Source organism: Microdochium trichocladiopsis (genome assembly GCF_020744255.1).
Source record: "Microdochium trichocladiopsis strain MPI-CAGE-CH-0230 chromosome Unknown B0I36scaffold_11, whole genome shotgun sequence".
NCBI lineage: Eukaryota > Fungi > Ascomycota > Sordariomycetes > Xylariales > Microdochiaceae > Microdochium > Microdochium trichocladiopsis.
Window position 1 is genome coordinate 1075462 of NW_025763554.1, and position 20537 is coordinate 1095998.

General features: G+C 57.3%; 8 protein-coding genes across 8 annotated transcripts; 5 read left to right on the forward strand and 3 right to left on the reverse strand.

The window, feature by feature from the left end:
- Positions 1 to 37: 37 nt before the first annotated feature.
- Positions 38 to 1796, forward strand: B0I36DRAFT_368329 (major facilitator superfamily domain-containing protein; the record flags this gene model as incomplete). The annotated part of the gene is made up of 4 exons (XM_046159602.1): positions 38 to 326; positions 412 to 482; positions 589 to 1134; positions 1236 to 1796. 4 exons carry the CDS (start codon positions 38 to 40, stop codon positions 1794 to 1796), a joined length of 1467 nt encoding a protein of 488 aa, XP_046006567.1.
- Positions 1797 to 2592: 796 nt separating this feature from the next.
- On the forward strand, positions 2593 to 3850 carry B0I36DRAFT_368330 (uncharacterized protein; the record flags this gene model as incomplete). Its single annotated transcript, XM_046159603.1, has 2 exons — positions 2593 to 2993; positions 3235 to 3850. The coding sequence occupies 2 exons, from the start codon at positions 2593 to 2595 to the stop codon at positions 3848 to 3850; spliced, it is 1017 nt and encodes a 338-aa protein (XP_046006568.1).
- Positions 3851 to 4676: 826 nt separating this feature from the next.
- On the reverse strand, positions 4677 to 5654 carry B0I36DRAFT_368331 (uncharacterized protein; the record flags this gene model as incomplete). The annotated part of the gene is made up of 1 exon (XM_046159604.1): positions 4677 to 5654. One exon carries the CDS (start codon positions 5652 to 5654, stop codon positions 4677 to 4679), a length of 978 nt encoding a protein of 325 aa, XP_046006569.1.
- Positions 5655 to 7825: 2171 nt separating this feature from the next.
- B0I36DRAFT_335712 (acyl-CoA dehydrogenase) lies at positions 7826 to 10127 on the reverse strand. The gene is made up of 4 exons (XM_046155512.1): positions 9475 to 10127; positions 8888 to 9405; positions 8593 to 8819; positions 7826 to 8510 (listed from the first exon to the last, which is right to left on the reverse strand). Exons 1-4 carry the CDS (start codon positions 9880 to 9882, stop codon positions 8017 to 8019), a joined length of 1647 nt encoding a protein of 548 aa, XP_046006570.1. The 5' UTR covers positions 9883 to 10127; the 3' UTR covers positions 7826 to 8016.
- A 1116-nt stretch (positions 10128 to 11243) lies between these two features.
- On the forward strand, positions 11244 to 13015 carry B0I36DRAFT_335715 (uncharacterized protein). The gene is made up of 2 exons (XM_046155513.1): positions 11244 to 12783; positions 12851 to 13015. The coding sequence occupies exons 1-2, from the start codon at positions 11709 to 11711 to the stop codon at positions 12892 to 12894; spliced, it is 1119 nt and encodes a 372-aa protein (XP_046006571.1). The 5' UTR covers positions 11244 to 11708; the 3' UTR covers positions 12895 to 13015.
- A 434-nt stretch (positions 13016 to 13449) lies between these two features.
- B0I36DRAFT_388542 (S-adenosyl-L-methionine-dependent methyltransferase) lies at positions 13450 to 15938 on the reverse strand. Its single transcript, XM_046161252.1, has 8 exons — positions 15229 to 15938; positions 15015 to 15152; positions 14875 to 14944; positions 14732 to 14759; positions 14653 to 14665; positions 14150 to 14582; positions 13973 to 14057; positions 13450 to 13868 (listed from the first exon to the last, which is right to left on the reverse strand). The coding sequence occupies exons 1-8, from the start codon at positions 15495 to 15497 to the stop codon at positions 13711 to 13713; spliced, it is 1194 nt and encodes a 397-aa protein (XP_046006572.1). The 5' UTR covers positions 15498 to 15938; the 3' UTR covers positions 13450 to 13710.
- A 609-nt stretch (positions 15939 to 16547) lies between these two features.
- On the forward strand, positions 16548 to 17264 carry B0I36DRAFT_435642 (uncharacterized protein; the record flags this gene model as incomplete). The annotated part of the gene is made up of 3 exons (XM_046162780.1): positions 16548 to 16615; positions 16652 to 17048; positions 17106 to 17264. 3 exons carry the CDS (start codon positions 16548 to 16550, stop codon positions 17262 to 17264), a joined length of 624 nt encoding a protein of 207 aa, XP_046006573.1.
- A 1385-nt stretch (positions 17265 to 18649) lies between these two features.
- On the forward strand, positions 18650 to 20535 carry B0I36DRAFT_354599 (uncharacterized protein; the record flags this gene model as incomplete). The annotated part of the gene is made up of 2 exons (XM_046157330.1): positions 18650 to 18741; positions 18861 to 20535. 2 exons carry the CDS (start codon positions 18650 to 18652, stop codon positions 20533 to 20535), a joined length of 1767 nt encoding a protein of 588 aa, XP_046006574.1.
- Positions 20536 to 20537: the final 2 nt, after the last annotated feature.

The following is a 20537-nucleotide window of genomic DNA, read 5'->3' on the forward strand; positions in this document are numbered from 1 at the left end:
TTTAGGCTATACCCTGCCGAGTTAATAGCCCAAAAAAATGGCGGTCAGTAGCGATCCAGACTCCGAGGATCGCAGCCACCACAGCAGCACGCACAGCGATAAAGACGATATCCCAGTACGGCCGGAAGAAGACGATCTCGACCTGCATGACCATGACGATGACAACGACAACGACGACAACCTGGAGCGGACGCCGACGCAGCTGCTCGACCCGGAGGCGCCCGGTTTCGCGGGCACCCTGGGCCGTGCTCTGAGCAAGATATCGACGAATGCCGGACCGAACCCGGGGCCGGCGCCAGACGGAGGTCGGAAGGCGTGGCTTGCTTGTATGTTCTTGATTAAAGTTCCGAAGAGGTTTCTTTTGGGGTGGGCTTGAAGCACTTGCTGACCAGGTCCCGTGTGGAAATGCAGGTCTTTGTGGACATTTGATTGTCTCGAACACGTGGGGTTTCATCAACTCCTTTGGGATATTCCAGAGATATGTAAGTTTCAGTCTTGGTGCTTCGCGCTCCTTCATCGCTGCGTGTTTTGCGATCAATAGCAAACAAGTACTAGTAGGGTCACAGACTCTGACAGTGCCCCTTGCAGTACGTCGATATGCTCGGCCGGTCACCATCCGACGTGTCGTGGATTGGCTCGCTCGAGGTGTTCCTGCTCTTCTTCCTGGGCATGTTCACGGGCCGCCTGAGCGACGCGGACCTGTTCAAGCCCTTGATCGTGCTGGGCACGTTCCTCATGGTGCTCGGGTTCATGATGACGTCGATCGCGACGCAGTACTGGCACCTCGTGCTGTCGCAGGGCGTGTGCATGGGCCTGGGCGCCGGCTGCCTGTTCGCGCCCTGCCTGGCGACGGTCGCGACGTACTTTTCGAGCAAGCGCATGCTGGCCATTGGGATTGTAGCGTGCGGTTCCGTCACGGGCGGGCTGGTGTACCCGGCGATGGCGAGGCAGCTGCTGCCCATGATCGGGTTCGCCTGGACGATGCGGGCGATCGGGCTCATCTCGTTGGCGACGCTGCTGCCGGCCAACTTTCTGATGAGCTCGAGACTGCCGCCGCGGAGGACGGGGGCACTGGTGGACTGGGAGTCGTTCAAGGACCTAGGCTACACCTTTTATGCCGTGGGCATGTTCTTTGTGAGTTTTGCCTTGACTTTTTCTTTGAGTGAAACCCCGCTGCCCTTTGTCAGAGACATGGATTGGCTCAACAAAAGCTGACGCAGTTGTGTGCCGCGCAGAACTTCTGGGGCTTATACTTCACCTTTTACTACCTCGTCTCGTACAGCACGACATGGGTGACGCCGGCGTTCTCGTACATTGACGCGCTGAACCTGCTGCTGGTGCTCAACGGCATCGGGCTGGTGGGTAGGCTGCTGCCCAACTACCTGGCGGACCGAGTGGGCCCGCTGAACCTGCTGGCGCCGGCGTGCCTGATGTCGGGAGTGCTCATGTTTGTGTGGATCGTGATTGACACGCCGTGGAAGCTGTACGTGTGGACGACGTTCTACGGCATCTCTGGCGGGGCGATCCAGTCGCTGTTCCCGGCGGCGCTGAGCTCGCTGACGACGGACCCGCGCAAGCAGGGGACGCGGATGGGCATGGTGTTTACGATAGTGAGCTTCGCGGTGCTGACGGGCAACCCGATCGCGGGGGCCATCATCACGGGCACGCCGGGGGGGAGCTACGTCGGGGCGCAGTGCTTCGCCGGGTGCGACCTGCTGGTCGGGGCGGGGTTCATTACGGCCTCGCGGATGGTCAAGATGAGGAAGTCGGGCGCTGGGTGGCTGTTCAAGGCGTAGATGGAGGAAGGGAAACGAGAGAAGAGATGGTGGGGAGCAAGAGTGCAGAATTGCAATACATAGCGTAGGCATCTGAGTGAGAGCGAATGAATCTTGTTCAACTACGTGGCTGAGCCGAACAGTGCATGTCCAATGAATGGCATTTTAGGGGTCCTCAGGCACACACTCCCCCACTGCCTTGGGGACCCGTGCCACGTGCAGCCAGGGCAATGACGATCCCTTCTGTCACAACAACAATCGACTGTCCGAACCACACACACACACACACACACACACACACACACACATCACGGGGCCGGGATACCCTGTGCCGCACGACAGACGGAGTCAAACCATATATATCCACTTCTTCTCCAGCTCACAGCTTCCCCTTTGTCGTGGCTGTCCACCAGCCAGGCGTGCCGCCCTGCCTGTAAGCCGACGACCCGCTGGGAACACCGGACCCGGGCCCACGCTCGGACGGGGCAAGACCTGGGGGAGCCTGAAGATGGCCAAGTGTTGTCGATCTCAGGAGGTGTGCGGCCACTGGCGGCCCTCCATGGCCGTCCCGTGCTCGTCCGGAACGGCGGCGCCCTCTGTGCACAGGTCGTGACACATTTGCCCGCATCGTCGACTCTGCAATCTCTCTCTCTCTCTCGCTCTTCCTGCTCCTGCTCCTGCTCATTGCTGTTTTCCTCGACAGGCACGACTGAGATTGCAAAAACGAAAACGGCGGTCTCCATCGCATCGTGCGATGCTCTTAGAACCCCGCCCACCACAACTACCACTCCCACCTCACCACCACCACAGCGCAGCAATGGCTTCACCGGAACAGCTGCCCGCGCCGGCCCTCTCGCCGGCCCAGCTCGAGGCATACCTCACGCACATCGGCCTCCCTGCCAGCACCGAGGACCCCAAAAAGGCCGCGGCCACGAGCCGGAAGCCCAACCTGCCCTTCCTGACGCAGCTGCTCGAGCACCACATCTGCGCCGTCCCCTACGAGAACCTGGGCATGCACTACTCGCGCGACAAGACCATCTCGCTCGACATCCAGGCCCTCTACGCCAAGTGCATGAGCAACGGCCGCGGGGGTTACTGCCTCGAGAACACGCTCCTGTTCAACCACGTCCTGCGGGGGCTCGGGTTCCACGCCTGGATCGTCGGCGCGCGGGCCCGCCCCAGGGTCGAGGGCGTGCCCACGGGGGATTACACGGGATGGTATGGTTTTTTGGCCTGTTCTTTTCTCTCTCTCTCTCTTTTTTTCTCCTTCTTTCTTTCTAAATTCCGAATCTTGAATTTCTAAAGCCTCATGTTTCGGTTTTTCTGGTTTTGTTTTTTGTTTCTTTTTCTACATCAACAATCGTTGATGATCATGGCTTCTCTACGGCTACTGCCTTGGACGAGAGAAAAAAGGGAAAACCAGTAACTGACGAGAGGCCCCACTGCCGAGGCACAAAAGGCTGCACACGGTAAACATAGTAAAGTTCACCGACGGCTCAAAGTACATGGTCGACGTCGCCTTTGGCGGCGACCTGGCCACGAGGCCGCTCCTGCTCTCCCCCGGCCAGATCACGCACAACGGGCTGGGCACGCAGCAGGTCCGCCTCGAGCGGGGCACCATCCCCGGCAGCCTGAGCGGGGACAAGGTCTGGATCTACCAGTACCGGAACAACAGCAACCTCACCACAGGAACGAGCGCGACCGAAGGGGGCTGGAACGCGTGCTTCTCGTTCACCGAGACCGAGTTCCTCCCGCAGGACCTCGAGGTCATGAACCTCTACACGAGCAGGGACCCGCGGTGCTTCCTGGCCTCGAGCGTGCTGGTCGTGCGGTTCCTCAGGAAGGAAGGGGAGGACGACGATAAGGGACAAGGCGCGGGGGGAATATACGGCAAGCGCATGCTCGTCAACCACGAGGTCAAGGAGAACCTGGGGGGCAAGACGACCGTCATCCGCACGTGCACGTCCGAGGCCGAGCGCGTCGCCGCCCTGCGCGAGCTGCTCGGCATCGAGCTGACGGACGAAGAGGTCCAGGGGATCAAGGGGTCCAAGGTGGAGATCGCGGGTGGTGCTTAGTAGGTGGGTGTGTCTCGCGTGTGTGGTGGTGGGATTGCAGGACCCTCGGGGGCATATATGACTTTTTATAGATTTTTTTGGGCATTTATTTGCTTTATAGACAGTATATATAGGGTGCAACCTCTCCACAGATCCGCGCCCCCGGGCGGTGGCTGCGGGCGAGAAAGAGTGCTGCATGAATATCTATAGACATAGATATATAGATACATAGACACAAGCCATAGAAAGCATACATGTCTGGACCATGTCATGGCACGGCATTGCAGGATACTCGGGTGCGGCGCAGACCACCTGGTCCTGCTCACAGCTCACACTTCCCCATCTGTAGTGCAGATGGAGGACAGCATGATTCCATGTTGAATGTCTCCTTTGTGAGTTGCCATTGGATCAGATACCCCGTCGTGGACTTCCATGAGGGCTCTTCGCCACCGAGTCAAGGTTGTAAGTCGATCGCACCGGAACGAGTCCCCTGCAAATATTGACGCGAAGTTCTGCGCGCGGGCCGAGCATGTAATCTTGCCAAGCGAGCAACAACAGAAGACGAGATGGCAGAAATCACGCCACAAAAGACATTACATCGGGCTTTGTATGCCATATCTTGTAGCCAGCCGAACAATGGCACACCATATACTTGATTATATACAATATCAGCATCCTCCAACCAGACGTTTTGATCAGGGACTCCAATAAATTCCAATCGACAGGGGAAATTAAGCAAGCACCCTAGGCACTTCATGGTGGATCGGTAGCGACGACGTGGAGGTAGTGTTTCGAATCCACCAAGTTATGGTCACGAGCTTATACCGTCTACGTCGACAAAACGGCTTTATCTCATGCCTTCTCCACTTCTCCGCCGCTGGGTGGTATCGTCTTTACGCTGGGTTGTCTCCGTCGTGTTTTGGTTGTTGTTGTTGTTGTTGGCTTCCTGACTGGGTGTCGCCTGCGCTGTTTCGTGGCCAATACTGGCATCCTCACTCTTTTTGTCATTGCCGTTCTCGGCCTTCTTATCAGCTCCTTTATCCTCCTCTTTGATTTTGGGCGTAGTCGCGTGGCGCCAACTGCCTCTGAAGAGATGCTTGGCAAGAGCAGCCTCGGGAATCGTGCCGTCATTGGTGCTCTTGGAGTGCGGCTGCCCAACACCAAAGCCGTCAATGGGCAGAATCATGATGTCGCCAAAGACCCGCGGGCCCGTCATCCCGGACAGGTCGCGCAGTGTTTTGAGCTCCGGCTCGATCTGCCGCAATTCAGCAAAGACGACATCAGTCCATGCCGCCGGGCCCGTGCTTGTCAGCACGTCCAAACTCGACGGCTTGAGATCTTCCAAGGTCGAGTTGTTCTCCCTGACGACTTCTCCTAAGCGCCGGATCCCGTGGTCCAACATCTTTGCTAAAAGACGGTGGCCGGGGGCTGCAGCGATTGTCCACTGACAGAACTGAAGCTCGTGCGGGATATCCACCCACCCGGTCCCCTCGCCCTGGTCAAACTCGATGCCAATGAGCATACGAATGCGGTCGCGGTGGTCTTGGGGCACCCATTTGTCGATCGGCTTGAGCGCGATGGTGTCGATATCAGTGTATACGCCTCCCTCGTTGAAGAGAAGCATGTAGCGAAGGAGATCAGACTTGATGCCGGTGTTGCGGAGTTTGTGGAAGGTAGACGCGATCTCTGAGCGATCGCTGTAGTATCGGCTGAGCACTTCATCTGCCCCAGACAAGCCTACAAGCTTGTAGGAGTAGTCGGGGTTCAGGGCTAACCATGAAGGCGTTTCCTTGAGCTCTTCCGGGTTGATGATGTGCGAGAACATGTTTTGCCAGATCTTTCTTGGTATCAGAGGCCCCTCTTGAACAACCGGGTTGTCATGAAGGTCGTCGTGAGGGTCTTCATGAGGGTCTTCATGAGTTGTTGGGTGCTGATCTTTCCAGGCCTGCACTGCTCCTGATCCCGCTGAAGATCCGTAGCCTGGCGGATCGGCGGTATCCTCGGGGACCTGCCCATCTGCAACATGTCCATTTGAATCGAAGGGTAGGCGAGAATGATCGGGTGACTCGACCCGATGTCTTGTGTGGGCTAGATATATGAATGCTGTCGCGAAAACGGCCCAGATTATGACGACAGTGCCTCGAAGGGACGGCTTCCGCGGCCCCCCAAGCCTGATGGGGGACAGCATTTCCAACTCGTTGAAAACCGAGCAGGCGAGAGGTTATGTACAGACGAAGCGAACAGATGATGTGTCGAGTTGATAGTCCACTCGAGACAGGGCGAGTCTTGCCAGGTGTGCACTACCTGGGAGGAGTTACCGAGAGAGTTGGATTGTTGACGGAAAGGAAAGCACAGTCAAGCACGTTACGCGGTTGTCGATTTGAGAAGGCATGGACCGACAGGAAACCACGTAGGCGAGGAACGTCGGTTCTGGTAGCAGGCAGGAGATGCTCGGGAAAACCCATAGGGATCTGGCCGGAGCTTATTGGGAATGCAGACAGAGGTCTCGAGAGGAGCCTCCCTAGGCCAGACATGTGCGTGTGTGCGGACTGGGCGGGCCGCCCAAAGTATTGGGGAGTTATCCCTCTGGGCAGAGGAATCAGAGGCAGCAAGGGATCCAGCAAGGGATCCTGCACTAACACCAGATGCTACGTTGAAGCTGACTAGACAAGGGAACGGAAGCGGGCGTCACCTCCACATGATGTCCAGATCGGGTCGTGTTCCCTGGCCGTCTTGGCAGCTGCGAAGGCGGAACGGTGACATGCGCTTGCCCTGCGGCGGAAGCACATGGCCTGGCCTGGTCAGCCCAAGCATGATGGCGTACAGCCTAAACCTTGATTGACTGACTGACGAGGAATCCAGGCGGCTCTGTCTCGACGTCTATCGAGATTCGTCGAGATGATCCTTCCTTTCTCCAAGTCAAGAGGTGGGTGGGCTTGCTTGACACCTGGCCAAAGGTACGCGTATGCACTGAACCAGGCCGCGGCCATCTTGGACTGGTGTTTACGTGTTGGACGGTTGCAGCTACACGAGGCCAATCAGTCTACCCGAGCATGTCTTTGTATGGTGGAGGCCTGGGTGTGTGACCATGCTCGAGTCTGGAACTCGGCCGCGACGTCAACCAAGATGATCGACTTGCACAGTCGATCTTGTCCCACTGCCTGACTCGGGTGAAAGCTTAGGAGAATCCCTGGGCGTGGTCGAGTCCAGGGCGGTGGCGGGAAACTCTACTCACCAGGACGGCCCGTCGACCATGGCCAGTTCCTGCAAACGTCAGAAAGCTCGTTTACTGCCACGGTGTCTCGGCGGCCTGGCATCGAGCAGGAACCAGTTGTTTGCGACCACGAACCATCGGACTGCCCAACGCTTGCAGCGATTATTTGCTCGTAAGCCGCAAAGGATTCCGGATTCCAGCACGGAAGGAGGCAAGGAAAGAGGGTGCGGTTTCGGGAATGTAAGACATTTGACTGCAGGGAAGCAGCATTGCCAAGAAAGTGGCACCAACGACCAGAGTGCCAGCTTAGCTTCCACTAGCACAGCATGCCGGCCCTACATAAACATCCCAAGCAGTGGGCTCGTCTCCAGACCGTGCTGTGGCATCGACGGAATACGTACTTATGCTGCAGTTGCTTGGCGTCAGCTGTCGTGAGACGATGTTTTGTCCACACCTGCATGCACATGGCAAGGATCCCCCCTTGTCTCGGAAGGCTTACACAAGTGGCCGCACTTTGCAGGTGCCAAATACGTAGCGTAGTTAGAGCCCCGCTCGGTCCGCTAGCACTCTGACTGGTTGGATAATATTACGGGAGTACGAAAGGCCCAAACTTTACACGGACTCCAGCCCCCAATGCAGCAGTTGCGCCAAGGCGAAGGAGCCTGGCTGGGTGCAACATGAGCAAGTTGGCCACTTAGTACGAGGCATACAACAAGAAGCCAGCAGAACATGTACTGCTCACAAGCCTGTCCCAGGGGCTGGCGGCGACGACAATTCGGACATCGTTTTCAATACAATGTATTGTTCAATAGCTAAGCTAGCCAAGCCCAATGCCTCTAACGCCAATATGCCCGAAACAAGGTGGAACAAACAGAATAAGGTCTCAGATGCCTCGCAAGAGTCAGCCAGCCACCGTCGATCAGTGGCCCGCCTGTCCTGTTGCAAAGGTTGAAAGGGATTACAGTTCCCATCCTTACAGCTTCATCCCGGTCGCCTGTCCGACCTTGAGGCCTTGCCGCATGCTCAGGTCCAGCATGATCTCCTCAGAACCACCGGGGATGGCGTACGCGCGGACATCGCGGTACAGCCGCTCGACCTTGGCGCCCTGGCCGCCACGAGAGTAGCTGAGACCACCAAAGATCTGTGACGCCTCACGCGCGCAGAATTCAAACGTCAGCGTGCTCTGCGCCTTCAGGCCGGCAATGGCACCGCCCAGTCTGAGCATGGCCTCCTTCTCGCCCATCTTCTCACACTGGTAGATGAGGTTCTCGAGCCAGTTGTACGACGCCTCAATCTGGCGCGCCATGTGGGCCAGCTTCATCCGGATGACCGGGTGGTTGATAAGCTTTTGGCCAAAGGTCTGTCTCTTGTTGGCATACTTGACCGACTCCTCATAACAGACACGCGAGAAGCGCAGACTCTGGATGATGATGCCGATCCGCTCGTGGTTGAAGTTGGTCATGATGACTGGAATACACCGTGTTAGCTCTGTTGGTTCATATTGATTCTGAGCAGGGAAGTCCCAAGGGACGACATGAGCCGGACTCACCCTTGAATCCTTGGTTGACCTTGCCAATGACGTTCTCAACAGGCACCTTGACATCCTCAAAAGTGATGTAGGTGGTTCCGCTGGACCACACACCCTGGCAGTCCATGCGACGGGTGCTGACACCGCCGAAGCTGCGCTCAATCAGCAGCAGCGAAACACCGCCCATGCCTTCGCCGCCTGTCCGGACAGCTGTGGTGAAGTAGTCACACCAGATACCGTTGGTGATCCTGCGCCGTGTTAGTTGACCGAACTTGATTTAGAGAGCCACTTCTTTGTTTCGCCAACCAGAACTTACCACTTCTTCTCGCCATTCACAATGTAGTGCTTTCCGTCCTCGCTGAGCTTGGCCTCGCAGGTGAGGTTGGCGACATCACTGCCGGCATCAGGCTCGGTGATGGCCAGGCAGATGCGCTTCTCGCCAGACAGGAGACCGGGCATGATGCGGTCCTTGACGGACTTCTTGGCGAACTTGATGGCAGGCGGGCACCCGATGCCGAAGCCGCCAATCATGTTCCAGACGAAACCACCAGAGCCGACACGTGAGAGCTCGTCCGTGATGATCATCTCGTGGAACAAATCCCAGTTGTCGGGGTGCACGGACTTGACATTGTTGCCATTGGTGTACTGGACGGGGTATTTGACACCAAGCAGGCCAGCAAGGTAGCCACGGCGACCGGCCTCGAGGAAGATCTCCTTGGGCACCTCCTTCTTCTCATCCCACTCGGTGACGTTGGGCTCGATGGCGGTTTCGACCCACTCGCGGACCTCGGCACGCAGCGCAGCGTGAGTCTCGTTGAAATAAGGCGAGTGGTACTGGATGTGGAAGCAGTTAGCAATCGCCGTGTAGAATGTCAATTTTGCTCAAACTTGGAAAACACCTACGCTCTGGTACCAGCTGGGGTCGGCATAGGGAATGAGATCGCCAAATGGGTTCAAGGCCTCGGACTTGTCATGCGACACCTCAATCTTCTTGGCCGGCTCAGGCGCGGCATAGACGGGCGATGGTTTGGCCTCTGCAGCAGCAGCAGCAGCGGGTGCGGCATCCTTGGGCTTGGAGTCGAGGGAGCCGACCTGGAGCGAGGCCTTGTACTTGTTGAGGATGCCCTGGTTGTGGTACTTCCAGAACTGCTTTGAGGCGTCCTTGCCGGCGACGCGGGTGAGGATCTTCTTGCCACCAGGGTGCTCGTCCTGGAACTTTGTGAGGTCGTAGACATCGTCGTCGACGATGATGTAGAGGTCGTCGCCCTTGTTGTGCGACGCAACGTCGCTCTTTGTGAAGGTCTTGGCCATGGTGACAGCGGCTAGAGTGGCAAGGCACGAGCGGCAGGGAACGGAAACGCTGGCGATGAAGCTTGGGAAGTGGAGAGTCTGGGGAGTGGGCGGGCTGTGGGGACGGGAAGGAGTTGAGGGTTTATAAAGGGACGCGCCAGGTTTGATTGAGGATCACAAGGAAAGGAGGAGAAGGGGATCTCGGCACGGGCCCAGAAGAGAGGGCTTTGAATTGGGCGAGGCACGATAGGGCCGTTTCGACTCTGGGGAAGGCGCGGGTGCCGGGCAGGTGAGCCTGGCTTGCTTGCTCGGCAAAGTAGCGTAGCGAGGTGGAGCTGAGTGGGCGTGGATGCGCCAATCGTGGAGCGGCCTGGCGAGCCGGGCTCTGTCACATGTCCGCCGCAAGCAGCCTCGAGGAAGCGTGGGCTTGACTTCCCCATGGGGGGAGCGAGTGAGTGCGCCTCGACCCTCTGACGACCGACAATTCTGCATGCACTGGTTGGTTGGCTGATTCTGCCCATCTGTCCGCGTTGCAGGTAGCCTCAAACTGACTCGACCCGAAGGCGGTATGATGCAGACATGACATGTCACCACACTTTGAACACGACTGTAGCAACTGCTTCAATCTCATACCGGCTGTTGCGAGAGGCACTCTACGAGACAAAGTGAAGAGACCGTTGGAAGTCTTTTGGTCAGCAAGCGAGGCCTTGTTGCCAACAGCAGTACAGCTCCAAGGAGGTCAGGTGGCCAACCTAGATGTGCATGACTGCTCTCTCTGGTGTAGTTCGCTGTGAGCAAGCGCGAGCTGACATGTGAAAAGACACAGTGGGTCTAACCCCTGATGTCATGACTGCCAGTGCTAAGAGTGGGGCTCTTCTGTGAGGTTGTGCCGAGGCTAGTGGGGTCCATACGTTCACTCTGCTGGGCCTTTGTCCTCCAGCAACTACGTACACATTATGCATGCGCCAATCACATCCCCTTTGTTTCAACCTGGAGCCCTTCCCATGCTGCGGTTGGAGATCTCTAGCCAGCGACCTCGTGGCAGCTACTTATTATGTAACTACTGCCTGTGTGCTGCGTACGAAAGCTCATCAAGCGGACCGGTTCAAGCCTCCTGGTGTCGAGAGGTGAATGGAGCGCAACGATCAGTGTCTACAGCGTCTTGTCAACATCGCCCGAGGCACAGAGCACAACCAGGACGCAGGTACGAGCATCCTTGCAATGCCGATGCCGACCTGGCTCGCTCCCCCGTCCGATGCAGGCACCCGGGCGGGCCAATGTCGCTCAACAACAACGGCGGCTTCCGTATCAGGTAATACCCCAGACTTGCCTGCCAACCAACCCCAGATCCCGCCAGTCGCGGGACACACGCGGAGAGATATGCTAGCCCCATCCATCACTGCCCCATTGCTCTAGTCTACTGTCTACATGCCTTCGACCTTGGTTATGCTTGTCAGCCGCGTTGGTCACAGTCAGAAAAGAGAGATGATTCACGTATGATCTCCAGGCCAGAGCTCAGAGGTGTCATCGGTTCGCGGGCAGCGCACTAAGTGTGACATGGTGACATGTCTCGGCGCTTTGTCACGCACGATGGCACTTTGCCGTGCTCCCATAGTACGAGGCACTCTGCTGCCGTCCTGCCCGAAACAACGCCACCCGTTCGTAAGAGGCGACAGATCGATTTTATGACCCCTGGGCTCCATGGACTCCTGGCGGATATGAAGCTGGACATCCATAAGAGGGAGACAGCTAAGATGGAGAGTCGGCGGTTAGCATTGAGGGGAGATGGTTCTTTGAACACAATCCACCCAAGCGTCATTACTGAATGCTGTTGACGTCTGTACACAATGCGCCTCGGACTCGGATCATTGTTTGTGGGCGTTGGCCTTTGGAGACAATATGTATTTGCCAAAGACCAGGGCCCGTGGGCCGAGCAAGTGATAGACACGACCTTTGTGTCTGTCGTCCGCACCACCACGAAAATCATCAAGGCGGAGCCAGACCACGTCACGACGAGGCCAGACTTCACCATCGGGGACGGTGACGGGGTCCCTCTGCAGCACGGCTTCACCACGGTCCCGCTCTTCTCGACCGAGACTTACGAGGTCGAGGAGTGCCAGTTTGACAACGACGACCCGGGCTTCAGCAAGTGCCACACCGCCACGACCGTCGTCACCTATGTGCGCAGCATCTCGACATCCTGGTACGACGACGTGACAGACACCTGGAACTCGCCGCCGCCGTGGCAGCCGACTACCATCACCTGGGAGCCGACCTCTGTGATCCCCCTGCCGACGATCCTCCCGACCACCCCGACTGCGGGCTATCCGCACCCGCCGTCGTCCTACGGCGCTCCGCCATGGGAGACGTCGCTCGACCTCTGCGACGTCTTCTCGGCGACATGGTGCCAGACGACGTCGAGGACGGGCAGCATCAGCAACACCTTCAGCTATAGCCACAGCCACACCCACGACACCCTGCCAGACCCGTGCCTGACCTCTTCGCACTGGTGGTGTCCGACACCGACGTCGTGGTCGTCGAGTGTAGGCACATCCACCAAGACCCGGACAAGAGATCCCATAACCACCACGGACACCGCCGCCGCCACCACAAGTCCGAACGGCACAACACTATCCTTCGAGCCCACGTCCGTCTGCATCTCGCACAACTTGACCACAACGCACTTCCCCATCCCAACCCCATTTCTTACTACCACCAGCACCAGCAGTACCGGCCTGGGCACATGGAACTCGAGCACCACAACAGCGCGGCCGACGAACGGCACAGCGACAACAATCATCCCAGTCAGCACGACCACCACTACCACGTCGAAACCGCTGTACATCAACTCGACTTCTTTCTTTGGCGGTGGTAGCGGTGGAGCTGCTCCAACAACAACAACAACGACGCTCGTGTCCGATAGTGCGTCACTGCTCCTCCCCACCACCACCACCACCACCAACGGGACGAACATTGACAACACTTCCAGGACGGGCCAGTCCCCGCCTACGCCGGTACCTACCACAAGAATGACACCAAAGTCACCAGGGCAAGAGTCTTCTTCCTCCTCCTCCTCCTCCTCCCACAGTATCCAGCACGGTCAGCATCCAAAGCATACCCTGTCCAAGCACGTGTCCTCGGCGACGTGGCTGCCCAGCACGCAGGACCCTGCCCGGACGACGTCCACTATTGGTGGAGGTGGAGGAGGGGGAGGAGGAGGACACCACCCAAGCGGTGGTGGTGGTGGTGGTGGTAGCAGTGTTGGGCACAGTGGCGGAGATCTTGGTTAAGGAGTGCCAAGGCAGCGAGACCGGCAGTGATGAGTAAGAAATGTTGTGTTCCAAGAGGAAACACACACACAAGATGTCCTGGGAGACCCGGCCTCGAGATGTGGAATGAAAGTAAGGCCAGGCAGTAGTGGGAGTGGCTCCCTTGCTCTCTTACCCGGGGCACGAACCGTCAGTCCTACTACTGACCAGCCAGCCAGGTGAGATGTCTCTCTGGTGCAAAAGGCTTTGTACTGGCTGGCTTGTCACCTACGTACTCGTCGACGGCTCATGTCGTGATAAGCGGATAAGAGAACGGGTATTACGATTACCTGTCTGTCTATTGACCATGATTACCTATGTGAAAATGATTTGTAACCTCCGTAGGTCGTTCCTTCCCCTCTTTTTTATTACTCAGACATGAGATATCCTGTGCTTTGTCGTCAGAGCCCGCGAATTGGACCGACTGGTAGCCCAAAGTGTTCACGAGTTGGACACTCTCTTGTAATTGTGGTCGCTGGCCGCCATGAAGTGTCGTGTGATAGATGACTGGTCGCTCTTGATCCTGCGCCCGGTCCGCAAGCTATTCTGCATCGAGAGGCTTCTGTGCGTAGACAATCTTCTGGGGCAGATATATTCGCGCGTTCGGCGCGCGTATGGCTTTTCGAAACCTCGCAAGGTACACGTGCATCTCTTCGATGGGCTTCTTCAAAACACGGGTCCAGACATAGGATATATAGCCTGTGGATTTGTTAGAGAAGGGATCAGAACGAGGCTTCTGGACAGAGAACGACCACGGGTCCTCTCGTTGCCGCGTATGGGCACTGAACGGGGGTAGGGCTTACCTTCCAAGTCTTGGTCGAGCGCGAGATAAGCATAAAGACCTGACTTTTTCAGCCTCGGCTCTGACGACCAAGGTCCAATTGGGGACTACGCAAGTGGGCAGAAAGGACGTGTCAGTCTCGAGTGTGCCAAGACCTTTCACGCCAGGCCCCCTGATCCGGGCCGTCTGGGGAACTCACCTTCATCTGCACGACCTCGATGTTCTTAAAGCCAGCAGCTTCTATGCCGGTGACCTGGACATTCTCGCTCACAACTTGAAACGTCCGGCCCATCAGCTTGCCGGCCTCCCCGAAGTAACGCGGCCACATCCTCAGCGGAGAGTCCTCGGCGATCTCGCAGTCGTCGCTGGAAAACATGGCTTCGGTCTCGTAGCTCTCGATCCACCCGCCCGGCCGAAGAGCATCGTACGCCTGCCGGTACAGCTTGGGCCAATCTTGTATCGCGCCACCCATTGTGCGCATGTGGATAAAGTCGAACGAGCTGCGTGCAAACGTCCATTGCAGTTCCGCGTCTTCCATCTCGAAGCGGCAGTTTGGCGCCGTCCAGGCCGGTTGTATCGGAGAGATGTCTGTGCCTATGACCTCTGCGCCGGGAAAGTCGTCGGCAAAGTCGCTGTTGTCTGCGTCAGCATGATTGCTCTGGTCCAGAGACCTGGCTGAAGAAAAAAAGAGCCTCGACTCACTTGGCCCACATGCCTATGCAGGAGTACGATTAGCTTGGAATCCGTAGTTGCCTGGTTCTGTTGCTAAAGGTGCCCTCACCTGTACCTGTGCCGATGTCTAGCACTTTCTGCATGTGAAGAACAAACCGGCCGTCAGCGAGGTTTCGTTTTTCATATATAGAACGGCACGACATTTGTGTGCCAAAACCGACACTCCCAGACACTGTGGACACGAGCACTGACTCTGATCTTTTCTTTCTGCAGTGGCGCCAGGAAGAGTTTGTTCTCTAGCAGGCATAAAAACACCTGGTGGCTGTTTTCATGGCCGGGTCAGCTGCGAAATCCCGAAGAATGGGACTCGGGTTCGGGGTCTTGGTATATACCTGATGTCCTCGGCATCGCTGGATCGCTCGTCGTTGGGGCCCCAATACGACGAGCCGTGACTCGCACTGTGATACCTCCGGCCATTGATCAGGCGATACTGCAGAATGCTTTCCGAGAGGGAGACTGTCGACATGCTGCTACATGACGGGTCAGCCTGCCCTGACCGGATCCTTGACGCACGCCCACATTGGGAGGGCCACAGCAACAACATACTCATCATCACGAAAGTCATCTTCGCCCAGCGCCGAATCCACGTCAGAGCCGTCGTCGTCGTCATTATCATCGTCGGTCGAGTCCGCCTGCATTTGATCGGCCGGGTCCTGAGCACTACGGAGCGGCGAGCCGGATGCAACGGCGGCTCGGCCAGGAGGAGAAGCGTCTGCATCGGGGCCGACACCGGGCGCCGCGGGGGCGGGCTTTGCGTTGGGATCCGTGTGACGAGACAGCCGACTGCCGGCGCGGCTTGACACGTCGTGTTCCATGTGGGCGATCCGTCGGCAGCAGGCCCATCAGGGATGCGCGCGCTGTGGGTAAGGACTGCTAGCAGACGGCTTTCTTTTGGGCAAATAATTCTTTTTTTGGCCAGAAACCCCGCGACGAGCACGCCGAATAAGAGGAATCTCAAAGAGGTGGACTGGGCCGCAGCTAATACGTCGCCGACTTGCACATTCCAGAGGAGGAGTGCTGGCGCGGGTGACAGCGCTCGACTAGGCAAGGAGAAGCGGTCTCTCAGAGTGGCGGCGGCGGATGGTGGGTGCGTGAGCGGCGGCCACTAGCTCGACTCGAGGACAAACCTTGAGGTCATTGCTGGACGGAGGCAGGCAGGCAGGCGATGTCGGGCAAAGGACGACAAGATCGCGGGGCTTCCTAGCCCCAACGCTGTGCCGTGCCGTGCCTGGCTACCACCTAGATGCGTAGTGTACATATCCCCATGGTGGTGGTTGGTTGGTTGGATCGGCAGAAGTGGCCGGGAGTGGTACTCCAGTTAGGGCTGGTGCAGTCGCCCGGCTGGGGTGTCAAGCTGGGACGAGGGGGCAGAGCAAGGGTCCCTGCATTGCACATCCATGTCACGCGGCGCTGGTTGCTTGCTGGCCCGTCTGTCACAACTGGACAACCAACAGGCCTCGTCCAAGTACGTCCAGACTAAATGGCCTGTATGCTCGTGACCACCACCCGCGTGCGGCCACGGAGACGTCCTGTCGCCTCCCCTAGGCCAGGCATGGCTTAGTACGACGAGAGGGACAGTGGCATGGGGGAGGGGGCGCAAATGGAAACCCTCTGCGGGAGCGCCTTTCCTCCTGCTTGCCACTGGGTCTGGGGAGCCTGAGGGAGGGGCAAACACAATTGGCAGTTCTAGAAGCTGACAGCCCCCGCCCCACCAGGCGCTCTTGCCGGCCCTTCACAGCCTCACGATGGCGTCGCCCCTCGCCGAAACTCTACCTTTAAGGTTTCTAGCTGAGGCGGGCCAAGAGTGCCGTCATCATGGGCCCTTCGTCTCGTCCCCGTCCAATGCTATGCTATGCTACGCTAATATGTCCCCTGCCTCTCGTACCTTTTCGCCAATGGGCTGGCCACCGCCTAGTGCTCGCTGCCACAAATGGTATGTTGTGGTGCAAAGTGTGTTGCTTGACACCAGTTGCTGGGGTATTGTGTCCCTGGCCGACGCCTCTGAACAAATGGCTGTCCTCGTCTCGCAAATGTTCTACCGACACACTGCGACGCCAACGAGCCAGCCCCTGCGCATGGCGATCATCACTCGTCTCCCTGTGCGCTCGGCTCTTCTTGGCTCTCTGCCTCTTGAGCGTCATCCCTGTACGCCACAGGGCTGTCCCGTGTCTCAGTATGGGATGGAGCTTTCTGGTTATCCTTGTTCTCCCAGAACCTTTATCGTTTTCCCTTTTAAGGCCTCCTTCTGCTCTCCACCACAAGTTGGCTCGCTCACCTTGTCAAATGAGCACACTGTCGGACCGCAGAGACACAGGTCTCTTTGCAAAGAACGGATCCACCGTGCTTGCACGACCACAAATATGATGGTAGAGATTGACGACAAGGCTGATAGACATATCACTCATGCAATCCGCATTCACTAGTGTTTGCCCGTGATTACTTATCGAGCATGGCCCAAGACCTATGAGCTTGGAAGATCAACAGGCTGTCGACATTTCATTGTGATGCATGGCCCGCGTGACCGCTTTTCCCCGGCAGCAAGCAAGGCGTGCAAGGCACCAGCCCTTCAGGACATGCGATGACTAGCCACACCGCTGTATGTGTTTCAAAGGTAAAGATCCATTGCCAATAGTTCATTTCGGCCAGGCACAATAAATACACCGCTCTGCAAGTGACTACCGCCCGCAGCTTTGAAAGGACATGGAAACAGAACCTTCGACGCAATGGAAACCAAACAGGTTGCAGCTGTTGCAAGTGTGCTTCTGATTTTCGAGCATCAGGCCGCTTGGGAACCTCCGCGAGTTCTTACTTGCAGTCATGGAAGCAGTTTTGTCTCATATGCTGGAGACTCTGATCAACTTGCGCGTTTCTTGTTGGAACAGACCCGGGCTAAAGATCAGGTAGGTATCAATAAATGCAGTTTATTTAAAAGCACATAGATCGAGTGGATTGGTGAATACTGAACCAAGCGGGACGTATGCTGGAGAAAGGATCCCAGGCGCTTGAGGCAGGTATGCAGAGATAAGCAGCCATCCAATCTCAGAAGAAAATCGTTGTTGTGCTCACCCTCAACACGAATTGACAGGAAGCAAAAATATAAACAAAGCATTCGCGAAGAAGACCTCAGAGCCAATTGATACGAGTACATCGTTTCAGAAGGTGAAGAAGGTCTACAATGGTTCAGATGCCGATGTTGTCATTCACAGCTCCAAAGGAAGGCAAGAAACACCAATAGATTTGGAAATGATGTCTATGACGGGGTTGCTGCGTCCTTCAATGGTCTCGGATCCAATGCGGTGGCTGCCTCGGATGAGTGCGCGCTCAACCTATTCAAACTTCTGGTATCTGAGGGGTTGGCTCAAAGGCGACCCAAGTCGACATAGCAATCACGCTACGAGCAGCATCCTCGATCGCGATGAGTACAAGAATCAAGGAATTCTATCACTAACGCTCAAGCTTCAAGCAGCTCAGAAATGGCGGGCTCATTACGGCAGTGCGAGACTCAAGGCTTCGCGAATTGGGCACTTGGTGATTCTGCAACTTGTTTCGACAGCAGAACAGAGCATGATTGCAGCACCAGTAAATCCCACCCTGACGCCGTGAACAGCTATCCTACCTCTGGGCCGCAGCAGCATTGTAGCACGAGTCTGACTATGGACTCTCGCCCTGACCTAGCCAGGCCAGCGGTTCATACCTTGAGTGCTTCGGAGCCGTTGGGAGAATCCACAAGCGCAGAGACTGCAGCAGAACAATGCTCCGGACCACAGCAGAGAATAGGTGTGATGCCTTGCTGGTCAGGAGAGACGCCTCAGGACAGGAAAGAAACTGCCTCACATCCCGTGTATATGAAGTGAGTTCTTGAGCCCACTCTCGACTGGAGTCTCCCACCAGCACAGAGCAGCAGTCTTGCAACTATTCACACATACAAAGTTTTACAGACGATAATACCCGGCAGAACTGATTAAACATGTGCTTTCCATTCATTCCCAAGAGGAAGCGGAGAAACCGTAGTGGGGGCCGAGCGCTTCGAGGATTGGGCATTTCTTCTCCTAGACAGAGGTAAGTACTCCAGTTTCCCTGGTCTCACGCAATAGACGTCTTGATGTCCTCATTCGTACCGTATACACATTCGCCTTCTTCATCAAGGGAATGCTCCGTAAAATGATGTCTCTATGAAGCCTTGAGGAAACACTTGTCAGCTCACTGACCGTCTTGAGCAGCAACGAACGCTACGGTTTCAACAACAATGACAGCCTGGAGATGAACTCTGACAGCAGCAGCACCTTGATGCCGCCGCCTCGCCTCGCCGATCGCCGCATCCTGGACCAGGCACGATTCCGGACTTCTGTTGCCGTACCCTCTGGAATCCAACTTGGCTCTGTGAACCGCAATGATGCAGACCGGCACCATCAGACGGAGCGAGGAGCCGGTGGTGGTAGTCCCTCTCGGCAGCAAGGGCAGACTCAGTACCATCATCATCACGAGCATCATCACCATCATGATCACCATCATCACCAGGAGCAGGCACGTACAGGCACACACTCGCGTGGGCTGTCTCCAGGCGAGCACTATCAACCTCCTGAAAATGCTCAGCAGGAAGAAAACGGGGTCAATGATGTCGAACGCGTCCGGACAGGCAGCATCCGCAGCAACAGCAACGGCAACGACCTGCCGCGATTCCACTACCAGCAAGCCAACCACGGCTCGCAGGTTGCCCAGCTCGTCTTGTCTAACGATGGAGACGGCGAAGAAAATGACGCGGTCGACTCTCCGGGTCTAACAGGCAGAATTTCAGGTCAAGCTCGTCCGAGAAGCAGTAGCCCCGTGAAAAGCAGCGGTATCAAGGGATCGAGAGGTCCAGGCCACCATGACAACACCAGCCAAACGACCATCCGGCTGGTCCAGCCAACTTATCAGCACGAGCTATTGCCCACGACGCCCGGAGGACTCGCGGCAGCATCATCTTCCGCAGGCATGGACGGACGTGGCCGCTCAGAACACACGGCATCATGGGCCGGTTTCGCTCCTCCCCTGGAGGCAAGAGAAGAGCCCGTGAGCCCAGCTCACCCCACGACTCCAGCCAGTCACGACTCCGCGAATTGGATGATCTCTTCTCAGGATGATGACTCCCGCGACGACAGCTACCCACCAAGAACCAGGAGTCCGGCCACGGGCAGAGTCGCCCAGATTCAGAAATCTCACAGCGCCCCCGTCACGCCTTTTCCCTCCCTGGGCAGTCACACCACCACCACTACCACCACCGACTACGGCAGCACCGGCACTCCCACGAAGACATCTTCATACTACTACCCGCCAGACGCCGCCGCGGCACGGTACGAATCCTACCAGGCGCTCGACGTGATCGACCAGGAGTCCATCAAGTCTCGCCTGTCCGCCGAGCGGGACCGCGTGATGGAGCGTCTCGCCCCGCGGCGAGGACCGAGTCCGTTCCCATGTCTGTCTGGTGCTGAAGGCGCCACGAGCCCCCACGCTACCCCGAACCACCACAGTCATGCTGACGGTCGCGCTCGCACTCGCACTCCATCCGTGGGAGGCTCGTCCGTCTCGGCCTTCTCCTTCTCCAACACGCCGCCGGGCATGAGTACCGCTCCACACACGCCTACGGGCAGAGCCTCCGCCGCGGGCCGGTACGGCGCTGGAACTGCCTCGCCCTTGGGTGCTGGTTCTGTGCGGAGGGGCAACAGTGACAATGGCAGCGGCGGCGGCGGTGGTGGTAATGGTGGCAGTAGCGGCGGCGGCAACATCAGCGGCATACTGGATCGGGCATGTCCCAAGTACAGGCCCAAGGACAAGGACAAGTCGCAAGGGGGTCCGAGGGATGGTGGGAATTAGGT

What these genes read in the sequence shown, in the direction of transcription:
- B0I36DRAFT_388542 (XM_046161252.1), bottom strand. Translation starts at nt 15,497, where the DNA reads ATGGAACACGACGTGTCAAGCCGCGCCGGCAGTCGGCTGTCTCGTCAC. An exon ending in TCGAGGTCGTGCAGATGAAG is followed by an intron (nt 14,058 to 14,149) that starts GTGAGTTCCCCA and finishes CCACTTGCGTAG; the next exon opens with TCCCCAATTGGACCTTGGTC. An exon ending in GCTCGACCAAGACTTGGAAG is followed by an intron (nt 13,869 to 13,972) that starts GTAAGCCCTACC and finishes ACAAATCCACAG; the next exon opens with GCTATATATCCTATGTCTGG.
- B0I36DRAFT_335715 (XM_046155513.1), top strand. Translation starts at nt 11,709, where the DNA reads ATGCGCCTCGGACTCGGATCATTGTTTGTGGGCGTTGGCCTTTGGAGA. An exon ending in AACGACGCTCGTGTCCGATA is followed by an intron (nt 12,784 to 12,850) that starts GTGCGTCACTGC and finishes CAACACTTCCAG; the next exon opens with GACGGGCCAGTCCCCGCCTA.
- B0I36DRAFT_335712 (XM_046155512.1), bottom strand. Translation starts at nt 9,882, where the DNA reads ATGGCCAAGACCTTCACAAAGAGCGACGTTGCGTCGCACAACAAGGGC. An exon ending in ACCCCAGCTGGTACCAGAGC is followed by an intron (nt 9,406 to 9,474) that starts GTAGGTGTTTTC and finishes TTCCACATCCAG; the next exon opens with TACCACTCGCCTTATTTCAA. An exon ending in GTGAATGGCGAGAAGAAGTG is followed by an intron (nt 8,820 to 8,887) that starts GTAAGTTCTGGT and finishes AACACGGCGCAG; the next exon opens with GATCACCAACGGTATCTGGT.